Raw genomic sequence first — 16,144 nt, 5'->3', positions numbered from 1 at the left:
GGACCAGGTATCACATCACATCACATCACATCACATCACATCACATCACATCACATCACATCACAACAAACATAACACAACACAACACAACACATAACATAACAAAATAAATATAACATAAAACGTAACATATAACATAAAACATAATATACCTAGTCTTATTTTACTGTAAGACTGGATCTTATGTAAGACCGGGTCTTATATTAATTTTTCCTCCAAAAGATGCATTAGAGCTGATGGTCTGGCTAGGTCTTATTTTCGGGGAAACACAGTAGAAACCTCAAATGACTCCTCAGCCCAGCAAGACTCACATTCTGCTTGAGTTCTATTTCCAAGCACATTGCACAAACTGGAACTGCCCTCAGGGTAAAAGCTAATTAATGTGGATCTCTTTTAGTATGTGATTTTGTGCAATTTCTACCTGTTTTGATTGCTCTCTCGTCTTCTAGTCACTTTCATATTTTGTTCAGAGTTTATAACTGCTATTGGCAAGAGAGTTGGTCTAATACAAGCTACTCCTTCATTACCAAACTACATCATCTGCAATCTCAGAATGTTTCAAATTAAAAAATTAAAGGCAAAATAAAGTTTATAATTTATTTCCAATCCATTAGGATAAAACCCACTTTATGCAACTAAACCTTTTAGTTCATTTCTTCTGAAGAAAAGTACAAAAGACCAGATTAAGATTGAGACAAGCATTTAAAGGAAAATCCTTTGACTCAGAGTCCAAAAACAAACTGTAAATGATTCATTCTACCAAAAGAATTAGTTTTTGTACAAAATATAAAGAATTTTACATTATAAACAAAGACCGCTGTATATTTACTTAAATTAGAATTCTAGCATCTGCTTTTTCTCCAATTCCTCCCAAGCACAAAACATATTTGCAAGTCAGAAATCTGATAACCTCAATGGGCAAACTGTCTTAGAATAAGCTTTTACCCTTAAGATATCTTGAAAGATAATATTGATTCTTTCCCTTGGCTTAGAGTTCAGTACATCAATAAGTTTTAATTTAGTTTATAAAACTCTGCCACATTAACATGAAGAGCACACTAAAATTTAATGTTTAAGCATTATCTTTTAGGAAGTAATATGACTCAGAGCTCATTGCAAAATGTAAAAGTTTACAATCTACGTCTAATATTAATTCAGAAAACCTCAGCAACTTCTATCTTTATTGAAAAAGACCAAACTAATCCTTTACGCCTTCTACTACATATCATTATCCTATTTTCATGGCCCTTCTATGAAAGAAACACAGTTTAAAATAAAACTTGGTCACAGTAAGTCATAGAAAATAGGTCTCTAGCACTAAGCTCAACTTCAGACTTGATCAGGATATGTATAAATGGATGGATATTCATAATTCTCTGACTCAATGTTTATGGCAATATTAACTTGACTTTCACATCTTTTAACATTTGAAATCTTTGTTATTTATAAACTTTCCCAATAAAATAGTGAGCTACATTAAATTATTGCAGATAGAATTATAGTAATTTTAAAGATTATATTTTAAAAGTTGAGCTTGAAGCACAGACCTTTACTATGACTAAACAGTTATCCAAGTATCAATAACATTAATCCTTTTCTAAATGAAAATACAAAATGAAATTTTATGAGCTTTATTGAAAATGTTTTAATCTGGGAGGTTCCCAATTCTTGTCATCATGTAATTATTTCATCATCGCCTTTGATTATCAGTATTTTGTAACTGATGCATTACTCTTTGAGACTATAAAAAGATACTATTCATGACCTCAGAAATACGCATGGTTCTGGCTTAAAAATTGGTTTTTTTTTCTATTTATCTCAACCCTGACCCTCATTTTTATTATCCAGGGTGTTCTAAAGACATGATTAGAAGAGACATGATTTAAGTTATGTCTACAAACTCCATATGATGTTAAGAAATCATACATCTTGTATGCTCTTTAACAATAGCAAGAGTAAAATTAAGAAGAATGTATGTCTTCATTATAAAAATTCTTATCTAATAGGGGCAAGATTTTAACTTTAATTTGTTCTCTCAAAACCAAAGATATTTTTGATAAATGAAAAAGCTCTGTTGCTACTATAAAATTATTCTTTCCACCCATGACATTTCACATGAAAGCACCAAAGAAAATTTCTGTAAACAAACTTTTAACCAGTAAACTAAGGGCAAATATCCATTTGCCTTTATTACAATATTTAAAAGGCCATGATATGAGTCTCTACTTCCTAACGACGTTTTTATAATAAAAATCCAGGCATACTTATACAAACAAGAAATGAAATTACTGTACATTTTGAGGGAACAAAAGGCAGATTAACAGACTAAAACTTTTTTGTTAACAAAGTGAGCACAAGAAAGCTGTAAAATGTACTCAATGTATAAAAATTCAGTAAGTTTTTAAAGTTTCATTGAAGGGACTAATAATTATTAAGAATAAAAGATGGTAGATCCACTGGCTTATCATTATCCTGTAAACAGTAAGAAAGTAATAAGCAATAAGAAATGTCTTAGTTCACAGTACTTCCCTTCTCTTGCACAGGGATCACTTTTGCAATTGTTGAAATTGGCTTTTTTAAATATTAGAGTAATTATAGCAGAACATAAACTCCATTAGGAGTAAGTTAACAGTCTACAACAGATTTCTGATAAACCTATTAGAAAAAAAATACTGCAGGTCACGTAAGAATTGATCTACATGTATGACAGAATGACTCAAAACTTCGAAGCTTCTCTATTTTACTAGATTTGTTTTGCTGCTATCATATTGTTTTCTAAATTGTTTGGTAGAAAGGTACTGGAAAAATAAAAAATAAAAAGAATTATTTAATGTCTATGAAGAAAAAATAATTGTTTAATATTTATGAAGAAAAAGCCTTTAAAATTCTTTTTACTATAACTATTACACAGAAAAAAGTTTATTTTGGCACACAATTTGTAGAAAGAAAAGGGGAAAAAGAATCTTAAGAGTGTTTGGCATTCCAATCATCCATGATAAAGACAACAGTAGGAAAGGAAAATAGGAAAAATTACTATTTTAAGAAAAAAACGTCAAAAGACAACCAACCAACAGCTCTTGTGTCTTCTGCTACTTACTGTCTCTGGAATACTTTCGTCTGCAACACAATATACACAAAATTATTATTTACATTATGCTTATATTGGTAAAGAAGACCAGAATCAGTTTCTGTTGTGCTCTAACTTACAGTGCCCATCGGGATAACCATGACCATCAAGGCAAGAAAGCCTTAAACAAAATATTCCATTTGCATTGTATATTTTATTTAAATTTGTTTTATGGTTCATCTTCTGGGATGCACAAATAATTATAAGACTTTGAAAAGTCCTGTAAACTTAGGCTGCGTTTCTGTAGCTGATAACTATGCATTGAAGATGGTGTTTCTCTTTTGGAAAGTAACATTTTCTGCAGGCTGACAAAGGTATTTTCTTAAACAGTGGTATCTCCAAAGTCCTTGTTCCAACGTATGTATGCTTCTAAGGTTTGAGGGCTCACACTGCGTTTTATCTTTTTCAAGGATTCAGTGAAGTCAGATAATCGAATATTTCTCATCTAGATTATAAAAAAGCACATGACAATACAAGTGATGAACATATATACAGTAGTTAATTCAATAATGGAGTAAAGCTAAGATGCTGTTTATTAATGTTATAAATATATATAGCTGTAATCTTAGAAAATCATGCCAATCATCTTATTTTACATATTATTACTGGGCAAGTTTGTTATTAATATAAGAAATCTTATAAAAATGCTATACTAATATACTTTCATTACATGTGTTTAGTTTCTTGGGCATTGACATTTGAAATCATAATATTTTCCCATTATGAAAACAAGACACACTCGTAGAAAATTTGACAAAATATAGACAAGCAGAAAAAAGAAATCACTCACTCCCAGTTCCCCCATTCAGATATACAACCACTCCTTATCTGCTTCCATTTTTTTTCCTGTTTATAGTTTCACAGAATTTTGCATTTTCAAGTCTCACTCACTACATACTCTAGCTAAAATTCATGCTAGGTTTATTAAAAAAGAAAGGGGGGGTTTACAAGAAGCACATGGGATTTTTATTTATTGAAAATATTGTCTTTTACTACAACATGTAGGATGCTTGTAGCTTAAATTTTCCAATATTAATATTGCATTATAAAGTATTTTAATATTAATTTGGTCTTCTTTCCTGACATTGTAATTGTTTTTGAGCATGTAGAATATAACAAAGCTGAGTTAATAAATATCTACATTTACCTAAGGATTTTTAAAAGGCAACATGGAGTCCAGCACAAAATGACCAGTATTAAAAATTGTCACCAGTAGATACATATATAGTTTCCCCCAAAATAACAAGTTAAAGGAGAATTTGAGACAAAACTTCAACAAGTGATACTTATTTAGTCTTTTTTAAAAATTCTTTTTATTGGGGTATATTGGGGAACAGTGTGTTTTTCTAGGACCCATCAGCTCCATGTCAAGTCGTTTTCAATCTAGTTGGGGGGGGGGGCGCAGCTCACTGGCCCATGTGGGAATCGAACTGGTGACCTTGGTGTTATGAGTACTGCGCTCTAACCACTGAGCAAACCGGTTGCCCTATAGTTTTTTTATTATTCTTATAAAACCCAGTCTAACTATCACTTCACATCCTCTCTGGTATCTCCAAAAGCACAGAATAAGACAATCACCTATACTTGTAGCCTAATCTGAAAAACTAGTCTAAAAGAAAAAGGATATGTTACCACATAATCACCATATGAACCCTATATATTTTGTCTTTAACTGTAAACATACACTGGCTCTTCCTAAAGCCCAACGTGTAGAAGAATGATGAATGTAATGTGAGAGTTTTTTATGATCTTCCTAAATAAAATCTGTTACAGAAATTAAGGTTTTAAAAGCTTTTGAAGAAATTCTAAGGTTTTAAAAGCTTTTGATGAAATTCTAATTTAAGTGTATAGTTTGGTGTATGTATATATATGAAATTTATATATAGTAATTTAAACTAAGAGACTAATGTATACAACAGGAAAAAGCAACTGGTAGCTAGTTCAGCACAGAGGTAAAGTAAATTGCAAAGATGTCATATTAAAACAAAATAATAGGGGCGGCCAGATGGCTCTGTTGGTTAGAGCGCAAGCTCTCAACAACAAGGTTGCTAGTTCAATTCCCACATGGGATGGTGGGCTGTGCCCCCTGCAACTAAGATTGAAAATGGCAACTGGACTTGGAGCTGAGCTGCGCCCTCCACAACTAGATTGAAGGACGACTTGGAGCTGATAAGCCCTGGAAAAACACACTGTTCCCCAATTAAAAAAAAAAAAAAAAAGACTTGAAAAATAATAAAATAATAAAGTTAAAGTTAAATTGGATACAGACTGTGTGCTTTAAAAACAAAGTACATTATACCCTAAATTTATAGTCAACAATTTCCAGTACTATCTCTTAAAAAGACAGAATTTGAACACAATTATTTGAGTTTCTATTCTTTTAAAGACAAAATCGGTCTATCTCACCTAAATTTGTGTATAAACACCAGTACCTGACAATACACTGAGTTAATAAAGTTGTACCAAATAATGACAAAATTCTAGTATACAATTTTACAAACCAAAGTACTTGTATTTTCCTCTCATCTCATAAATGGGACTGACAGAATGAATTTCCTTAATCTCTATAATAAAATGCCATTGTTGAGTATTTATGTATTTTAAAATTATTTAATGGACATATATATTTTTTACTCTTGCGAGACTGTTTTAAGTGCTTTATAAATATTAACTAATTAAGTCAGGATTCACATCTAAAAGCAACTACCAAATTATTAACAATAAAACCGTTAGATTAAAAATAACTTAAACTGGATAAAAGAATACACTAGAACCAAAAATTATAACAATGTAACCTGACTATAAATAATTAGTGGGGTGGTACCAGTAATCTTACTTCTTGTAATTCATTCAGAAGTTTTAAGTTTTAATTCTAGCATTGTTACCTGAAATTTAGTTTAAAATAATGTTATGGCTTATATATTTATAAAATAGATACAATTATATTTTTAGGTGTGGGATTTTAAAAAATCAAGTAGATATGTTACAATATTGAATGAATTAGTAGTATTTTAAGAATCTGTGTATTTTCAGGCTCTTGTCATTGGAGTGGGCTAACTTAACACCAGTACTAATGAAAACAAAGTAGTATACATTTCTACATCCAGAGTCTTAATATTTTCATTAAAACGAACCAAGGTTCCTACAGAGTTGCTGATTCCATGTCTTGGGATAGACAAATTCAAGATATGCTTTGCTCCCAGAAAGCAAGAATGCTTTTCAAAGTTCTAAAATAGTGTTGAGAGGGCTCATCTTAATATAAAAACAGATTGCACTGGCCAAGTGTGACCCTTTAAATATTAAAAAAAAAAATTATAATTGAATTTACAGATATGGCAGACATTTTCTAACATGTCACCTAATGATTCCTGCTTCTTGTTGTATGTGCCCTTGTGTAATCCCTTCCCGAGTGTGCAATGGACCTAAGAACAGAATACAGCAAAAGTAATAGGATGTCACTTCCAGGATTAGGTAATAAAGACTATGATTTCCATCTTGCTGGTACTCTCTGTCTTCCTGGCTTGTTGGCTTTGATGAAGCAAACTACTATGTTGGAGAGGTTTATGTGGCAAAGAAGTAAAGGCGGACTTCAGCTAATAGCCAGAGAAAACTGAGGCTGTCTGTCAGCCCAATAACCAGGAGGAAATGAATTTGGCAAATAATTACGTGAGTGAGCTTAGAAACAGATCTTTCCCAGTGGAACCTTGCAATGACTATAGCCCCAGCCAACTTCTTAATTCCAGCTTTGTAAGAGACCCTGGGCCAAGACCTTGACTGCAGCCCTGGGAGAGAATCTGAGCAGAGGACTCAGCTAAGCTGTGCCCATATTCCTGACCTGGTGAAAATGTAAGATAATAAATATGTGTCATTTTCAGCTGCTAAGTTTTTGGGTAAATTTTTATTATACAGCAATGGATACCTATTGCAACAGAATTATCTTGTTTTATAATCATGAAAATACCAAAGTTACTAAAAAAAACATTACAGACTCAAAATTTCTTTACTCTTCAAATAAAACAGGAACTATATTTAGGTTGACTTTGTTCAGTGAAGAAGAAAAATGTTCAAGTTTGGTTGCATGTACATTCTTAGGATGGGTAAAACATATACAAAGGTTAAGAGGGCCACTATCAGGGCGGCTGAATAGCTCAGTTGGTTAGAGCACAAGCTCTGAGCTGCAAGGTTGCCGATTCAATTCCCACATGGGCCAGTGAGCTGTGCCTTCCACAACTACATTGAAGACGAGCTGCAGCTGAGTTTCTGATGGGCTGCCGCCCCCTGCAACTAAAGACTGAAAACGGCTACTGGACTTGGAGCTGAGCTGGGTGCCTTTCACGAGAATAAAGGACAACTACTAGGAGCTGATGGACCCTGGAGAAACACACTGTTCCCCAATATTCCCCAATAAAATTTAAAAAAAATAAAAGCCAGTTTGTTCCCTTTTTAAAAAACAAAAAGAGGGCCACTATCAATGGAAAACTCGTGTCTTATCTCACAAAATAATGATGGGAAGATTCCTAAGAATTTGCACTATTCCCTAAGCAGCCACCTATTTGCTTTCACAAAATTATTATAAGATATTAATGAAAGTGTATCAAAGCATTCCATCTATAGGTACAAGCAAGTGACCTTCCCAATGGATCTTCCCAAGAAATGCCATGGCCCAGGAGCTTGAGATAGAGTGAAGAATACTACTAGTAGATATGGAGCTGAGTAGATTTTGCCTGTTAAGTCAATTAAGAACTTGTAGACTGTCTCTTACTGCAATTTATTTGCCAGTTGGTGGTTTTAGCTCATTATTGCTTTGATTGGTTCCTTTATTTTGTATGGTCTTTTAAAGGGACAAACACAGAGGCCTAAAATGTCACCCAATGGGCCTTTCCTCGACTTTAATCTAGAGGGCCAAAGTATATGCGATGTCGTTTACCTGTCCCAGATCCAAGTAAGGGGGAGTGATGTGTGGAGAAGAAATAATTCATGCATGGTGCTTACTTTTTGGGTAGATAAGTAATGTTAGATTTATGCTAAGTTTAAGAATATTAAAAAAAATTAATATATTTATGGGATATTGCTAATTATACTTAAACTATTAAAAAACCCATAAGACATTTTGGGAATACAAATTGTACATTATAGATATATTAAAAAAATAGAAAAATGTGGAATTAATTTTTTACAATTTTCATGTCTAAAATCTTTGTTTCCTATAGTTTTCTTGTTTAGTATTTACATAATATAATTTGATAGAAAATGATATGATTGTGTATATTTTTTGTCCATTACCAGTGAACACCATAAGAGATTTTAATTAGATAGTCCTCCATATTATGAAATAAAACGGTTTATTTTTTTTAGTTTCTAATCAAATAAATTATAAAATCCAGACAAAAGATATGTCTTACAATAGAGAGGACCAAAACAAAGAGAAAATAATTGTAATAATATACCTCACTGGCAGACATATTCTTCACTTGTTCTGGTTTCAGTTCTGTAAAATATAAAAGTCAGCAACTTAAGACAATTTTTTGAAGTTTAAATTGTTGAAGAGCAAAACCAAGTACAATGATCTAAAAGCATGTGCTTAATAAAAGCATTCTATTGAGAGAGACACACATTAATATTAAGAGCATATAATTTACAAATGCTGAGAATAATATTCTTTCTTTGGAGTAACTGGAAAGCATTCAATTTCTTTGCATACTGCCCAAGAACAACTGATTTTTAAAAATTTGAGAATAAACTTGGAAGAATGCAGCTTGGTCTTTATAAAAGGCAATAGCTTTTTTTTTTTTTTTTTTTTAAACTCAACAACTTTTGTCTGCTTCAGAAAATAGCTAAAATATTCTTAAAAATACACATGATTTATACATTAGCTGTTGTTTCTAAGTCCACTATCTGAACAAGACTTCATGCCTCTGGCAGCAAGAAAGTTTGACTAAACTCTTTACCCAGAGTTTTTATATTCTCAAAACTACATTTTTTATTCTCCAGAGCAGCAGTTCTTAATCAGTACCCTGTTTCACTGTAGGAGATGTGTTTTGAAAGTTGCATATTCCATGTTCTTTTTTATAATCATTGCCAGTAATCTGATATATACCTGAAAGTGTCACCCATCCACTGCCTATGCTGGCTGTGGACAAGTAACTTAGAACATCTGTTCTAAAGATACCACAATGAGTTTACTAACCTCACCTAAAAATGATGAGTTTGGTATTTCAGAATCAATAAATTACCTTGAATCAAAATATAGCAATGAATGATATATTTTGCTTTAATTCCTCAAAAGTTAACATATAATGATAAAAGTATAAATAGTTATGTTCTCTTAGACACATTAATTTCAAGTGATACTAGAATACTGAAATGAAGAGCTAAAAAAGGTTAAGAACATTTTCCCTTTATTATTCTTTTTTGCTTGCTTAAAAAAGTTTCCTTTTCCTTTGTGTTTTCTGCTGCTTACAAGTTATGAAGAAGTGAAACCTGTTGTCTAGAATAGGGATCATGGTCCAGTGACCCATGGACTGTCTTTGTATGGTCTGTGAGCTAATAATGATTTTACATTTTGGGGGTTTGTTTTTTTTGGTTGAAAAAAGAAAGAGAATATGCAATGAGGAGCATATGTGGCCCCCAAGCCCAAAATATTTACTATCAGGCCCTTTACAGAAAAGTTTGCTGGCCCTAAGTCTAGAAACTACTTTGTATCACATTTTCCATTGATACAATTATACTGTTTTCCTGTTAATAAAGATCTCTCAATAAGGGCCTCTTAAATTTCTTAAGTGGTCTAATAAAGAGTTACAAATGCTTCAAGCTCTGTATACGTACCTCGGATAGGACCCAGTGCTGCATCTTTTGCCAAAGCTGTTAGATCACTTCCTGAGTATCCATCAGTCATTCTGAGAATGGGCAAAAAGAGCAAATTATTTTTATCTTTGATTTTTAAAATCTCCATGCAATAAGAGGGTAAAACCTAGTTTGCTTTTGTCATCAAGCAGACTGCTAAGTGATTTGATTCTAAGGGCACAGAAAGGCCCACTTGCTAAAAACAAACAAAATAGTCTACTGTTGGCTCCTTATATATAATGCCTCAAATTTTCATCATTAGAATCATTCCTTTAGATTAAGGCATACTATATCTATAGGAGTCTCCATGAAACTATAAACATGTCACCTGGAAGGTAACATCTATAAGCTACTGCTGGCCAACTGACGCATAACCACTATACTTCTCTATAAGTTCATGAGTCTTTGTTTTCACAAAGAGCACTGCCTTGATGGAATGAGGGCACATCAAAGTAGAGTTTTTTTCAATGTAGGAGACAGGGTGAAGGAAGGGTCTGTTGTAGACGACTGATAAATATAGGCACACCTAAGTGGGATGCCACAGTGGAGAATCTTGGGCAGCTAAGAGATTATCAAAGTGAACTAACAACTAAGGAGGCAAAGGGGAAGAGGAAAATAAAACAGAAAAAGAAAGCATTTACCTATCACATACTATGTCAAATAAGTACATAGAACAAACATTATTAGCAGAATTCTTTACTGGAATGACAAAGAAGGATCTCAATATTTCCAAGTATTGGATTTGTTCTTTTTTTCACAGTTATCTGGAAACTCAGTTTTTACTAAAATTACTAGCTATTCACACACTTGTTAAATATTTTAAATTACTTTATGAGATTTTTCAGTGACTCAAGTTCATCTCCCATACTCAGTTTCTATTTAAGTATACAAAAAAGTTGGAAGATCTAAAAGTTATAAAAAATTATGTGTAATGCAAAAGAACAAATTTATACAAAAATATCTATGTTGGTGTGGGCAGATATGAGATTTAAATTATTTTTTTTTAAATTTTATACCACTTACAAGTTTTAATAAGTTTATGAAAAGAATATACTATCATCATTAGAGATTTAGGTCATGTCTTATAAAGGATATAGAAATTGAAATGAGATACTATCTATATAAGACTAAGAGATAAGAAAGAATTAAAGGAAGTAGAGGATGAGATAAGTTTTCTGATATATTACTCATTTCATACTTGAGCTTAAACAAAACAGCAAAAGAATTCTTTTAAAAAAAACTGTAAGATAGACCAAATCAAATTACTCACCTAGCAAGTTGTGCTAGTTCTTTTTGGGTCAATGGGCTTCCCTGTTTACATAATAGATTTTTAAGTAAAAGTAGTCGTGTCTGCAAAAGAAATATTAAAGAATTATTAGGCCTCAGAATTAGCTTAATAAAATACCAGGAATCAGGCTCAAATCCTGACTCTCATTTAGGAACTGAGTGATCTTATACAAATCATTCTACTTCTGAGAGCCTCACTCATGCTTATTTTGTTCCTGAAAGAGTAAAAGATAATCTAAATAAGGCACTAAGGACGAAGCTGCGGTTACTACCAAGGATGTTAAGGATCTGAGGCAGACAACCACAATTTTTAAAAAAACATTTTTAGAGAGGTATGAATTCATATAATATGAATTTCTCCCATCATAATATATAATTCAATGACTTAATAAATATAGAGTTGTGTAATCATCATGATAATCCAGTTTAGAATATTTCTATCAGCCCAGAAAGTTCACTCATTTCTGTTTACAGTTAACCCCACTCCTACCCTTAGCCTCAGCAAACCACAATGTGCTTTATGTTTCTAGAAATTTGCCTTTTCTGAACATTTCATATAAATGGAATCATACAACATGTAATCTTTTGCATCTGGTGTCTTTCACTTAATATGTTTTTGAGGTTCACCCATATGATAGCATGTAAAAGTAGCTTGTTCCTTTTACTGATAAACAATATTCCATTAAATGGATGTACTTCATTTATTTATCCATTTACCAGTTGATGAGTATTTTAGATTCTTTGCAGTTCTGGGCTATTACTTATAATGCTGCTATGAAAATTCTTATACATGTTTTTGTGTAGACATATGTTTTCATTTCTCTTGGGTAGATTCCTAGGAATGGAATTGGTGGGTCTTACGGTAAGCTTATGTTTATCTTTTTAAGAAACTGCCAAACTGTCTTGCAATGTGGCTGTACCATGGATTGGAAGACTCAATACTGTCAAGGTGGTACTTCTTGTTTCTGCTTAAAACAAAAAAAATTCAAACATAGATACATACCTCCTCATTTGGCAAAGACACATATACCCGTTTGGTAAAACGCCTAAAAAAAGGATTCAAGCAATTCAGAAATACAGTTTTGAATTTAAAAGTAACTCAGTTCAAGTAGAAAATAATAAGAAAAAAACCTTTAAGTATAACTCTCAAGGCACATTTTAGTAGTCATAAGTGTAATAAGTGTAAATAAAGTGTTATTTTTAATAGTTACTCTTTTAAAACTCTCTAGCTAATGTTTAAAAACCCTTAATTGAATATTGTCAGAATTAAATTAACCATTTATGTATGTACATGTTTTTAATAGCAATAAAGCAAAACATTGAACAGCTTTAAAACAAAATAGCTGATAGAAGAAATTTAATAAAGAGATCATTGCTGTCTTCTTGAAACTAAAAACAACTAAAACCAACAAGGACAACAGAAACAGAAAACTTCATCATCAAGAAATTAAGTAACATTTACAGAACTAAAAAGTATGAAGAACAGCTGCCTACGACAGTGACAATTACACTGACAAAGGAGGGTACACACAGGATATGCCACTGCAGATTAAAGACATGGATGTCAGAGCATAGAATTTTCAAAGGAAGCAAAGAAAGCACAGTCTGAGGGGTAATAAAACCAGTCTCCCCACATTTAAACAAGCATGTGAGGACTGGCTCCACAGAGCCTGTGAACCCTAGCCAGGAGCAGGGTAATGGCTAGGGAGACAAGGCTGAACACAGAAACTCAAAGACACTTCTTTGTAAGAAGACATCAGTCAATTGGCAAGACGACAAGTTGTCTTGCAGTGATCATTCTTTGTAAATTGAAGAAGACTAAATCAACCCAACCTATTTACATACACACACGCACACACACACACACTTATCAGGCAGGGCTTTACTGTTGAATCAGGGAGACTATCTGTTAGTCCAAGGTATTCATAGGACAACCCAAAATATTTGCTTAGTATCTTACTTTTCTAGCTCTTATCATCCCAAAACTAGGTATTCCAAGAAAATTTTCCTTATTCAAATAAAAATCATAAGCAAAACAGGCAAAAGCACAGGATTTAAAAAACAGTGTCAAAATAGAGGAAAAGAATACAAAAAATGTAACATGGATAAAATGAAGAACATGCACAAGAGGATTTTGCCAGAAAGCAAATTAAAATTGTAACCAAATATCTTTTATGAAATACAGTAATTTGATGAAAAAAAAGTCTTCTATGAAACAAGAGCTCAATGAGACATAAGGCCTCAAGAAAATGTCATACACAATGGCTCAAGTTAATGAGACAACAAAAGAAGATGAAAATTGGGATCACAGAGATCAGAAAAGCAATGAAAAAGAAAACAAAACCACCACAGAAACAAAGGTTACAAAAGTAGTAGCAGAAAGATTAGACACTAACCAATAAAAAACAAGTACAACAAACGGGAAAATATAAAAAACAAAATAAAAAAGACCTAAAAGTTAAAAAGGGTTAGAAAGGAAATTACCACTATAGAAGAGAAAAAGCTGCAACATAATACATAAATAGTATGTAGAAGAAAAAAATTAAAAAAAAAAAAATTAGGAATAAAAAAAGAAAAAAGATAGTATTCAAAATAACTTTCCCCCAAAAAAGGACATTATAAAGTATCAATTTAAACAAACACCAAATCTCAGGAAAAATAAACAGATCAATCAACATATTTTTCAAGTACTGGATTTTAATAGTTGAAAACCGTATCCAGTAAGAAGAAAAAAAATTAAGTTAATCCATAAGTATGAATAAAAAAGCTGGCTGGCTTCACTTTCATACTGCAACATCCAACCCTAGAAACAATGGGTCAATGTTACAGATTCCTCAGGAAAAGAAAGGGAGGCCCAAGAATTTTATGCTGAGTCAAACTGTCCTCTCATAGGAAGGGGACAAATTTGCTCAAACACACAAGAACAGAGAACATGACACCCTTCTTTTATCAGCCTCTAATAAAATTAGGTAAAAAAGGGTAAGAATCAATTTTGGAGGTTTAAGATGATTTAATGCACCCCAGAAAAAATAAGTAATTTACCTAAAACCATAAAATGAAGAGTCATCTTCCTGTTATCATGCTGGCCCTGTCCTCAAAATCTTTAGTTGGTAAACAAGAGGCGAGAGAATGGATATAGGGAAGAAAATACTGAATTTAGCCTTCAAATTGAGAAGGAAGGAAATAAGAAATATGTGAAATGAACACATAAGTATATCTGTTGTAATATGTAACATGTGTGTTTCTACATGTATCTCTCTACCTGAGAACAGCCTCATCAAGCTCTTGTGGCCTATTAGTCGCACCCATTACAAGTACTCTGTCATCTCCAGCAGACTGTACCTATAAGACAAAAACATTTTTCTCAGTACTTTTAGATAAAGTAATAACAAAGAAAAACATAATAAAGATATCTCTTTTTTCTAGTTTGGGTCATTTAATAGGAAAATATATACACTAAAATGCTTTCACATTAAAAATATCATAATCAACACTTACACCATCAAATTCTATTAGAAATTCGGTTTTTAGACGTCTACTCGCATCATGTTCTCCTTCTCTTCTTTCACACAAAAGGCTATCCACTTCATCTAGGAAATACAAGGATAATACTTGAATTCAAAGCCAACCTATATGAGTCATCTGAGATTAATCTTGTGTCCTATTTCAGTTATTCATATAGTGGGTCCTACTCAATTCATTAGTCTTTAACCTCGCACTTCTTTAAAACTTTTTCATTCTGAATAACCTTTCCTATCATACGTCTTATATATGGAGAGGGGAGTTTCACAAAGGTTCCACTAACTTAGCTGGTAAACATGTTCTTACCTATAAAAATTATAGAAGGTTGAAGTTCTCGAGCCACAGCAAAAAGAGCTCTCACCAACTTCTCTCCTTCTCCCACCTAAAACAAGACATGACACACATTATACTATATACATACACACACACACACACACACACACACATATATAAAATGTAACATTATTCTAGCTTTTAAAATTTCATGATTGAAAGTCTAGAACGTATGAATTCAATTTCCTTTCTTTGCAACAACCAAAGATTTGGTTTAAAGAATTGGGAAGGGGGGCAAGGAAGGTTACTGAAACATCCCTTATAATTTTAGAAAATAGGCTATTATTTACTATAGTCTGATAAGTACTTTAAAAAATAAAAATTTTCTCCATTCCTAAGACTTGAGAATGAAACAGCTGCTTGTCAAAGGTATAACTATTGGCAAGAGAAAATATTAGGGGAGAGAAAGATGCTGTACATGTTACTTAAGCCCTTTGCAGGGTGAATTTATTGAAGGAGGTAAGTTGGAAAGTGCCCTCCTGAAAAAACCTTGCTCTATTAAGAACACCTTGAAAACGCATTCTCACAGTATCACTCTCAATAAGTATCAAAAATATTTCTAGGTAGTCCAGGAGGCCTAGGAACACCCCTTGAGACCCTATACTAAAACCATTCTATACACCAAAGCATTTAATGAAAGGGTCATGAGGTTTGAGGTAATTTGCTGTAAAAACTCTTCTGTCCTCTAGGTGGCATCTATTCTTTTTTATTGAAAATTTCATTAAAAAAAAAAAGCAATGACTCCAGATTTAGAATCATCAAAACAAATATTATCAGAGCATGGAGGGAACTGCAAGAGATCACCTCTTATGACATCAACACTTTGTAAATGAAGTAAGGTCTGAAGTGATACTTTAAGGCCAGCTCAGTGTGTAAAAGTTAGGTTGGAACCCCTATCTCCTAACTTCTAAGATGGTGTTCTCCACTACACTATGTGCATAATGTGGATAAACCTACTCTAATAACAATTTTACTTATAAAACAAGTGGTATCATTTTATAGATAACTTTTAATTACAAAATTGAGAACCCT

At 32.5% G+C, this 16,144-nt stretch overlaps 1 protein-coding gene across 4 annotated transcripts in view; it reads right to left on the bottom strand.

The window, feature by feature from the left end:
- Window positions 1-583: 583 nt before the first annotated feature.
- Window positions 584-16,144, bottom strand: part of SPAST (spastin) — a 50,326-nt gene continuing 34,765 nt past the window's right edge. For all 4 annotated transcript variants that reach the window (XM_019741577.2, XM_074331858.1, XM_019741586.2 and 1 more), the window contains 8 exons: window positions 15,086-15,161; window positions 14,756-14,847; window positions 14,520-14,599; window positions 12,261-12,303; window positions 11,241-11,320; window positions 9,953-10,023; window positions 8,575-8,615; window positions 584-3,572 (listed from right to left, as the gene is read on the bottom strand). In XM_019741577.2, coding sequence (XP_019597136.2) covers window positions 3,450-3,572; window positions 8,575-8,615; window positions 9,953-10,023; window positions 11,241-11,320; window positions 12,261-12,303; window positions 14,520-14,599; window positions 14,756-14,847; window positions 15,086-15,161 — 606 coding nt within the window. In that variant the 3' untranslated portion in view covers window positions 584-3,449. The remainder of the gene's footprint in view (window positions 3,573-8,574; window positions 8,616-9,952; window positions 10,024-11,240; window positions 11,321-12,260; window positions 12,304-14,519; window positions 14,600-14,755; window positions 14,848-15,085; window positions 15,162-16,144) is intronic.

The sequence above is a fragment of the Rhinolophus sinicus genome, linkage group LG05 (genome assembly GCF_036562045.2).
Source record: "Rhinolophus sinicus isolate RSC01 linkage group LG05, ASM3656204v1, whole genome shotgun sequence".
NCBI classification, from domain to species: domain Eukaryota; kingdom Metazoa; phylum Chordata; class Mammalia; order Chiroptera; family Rhinolophidae; genus Rhinolophus; species Rhinolophus sinicus.
This window is presented reverse-complemented; position numbering and strand designations above follow the sequence as displayed.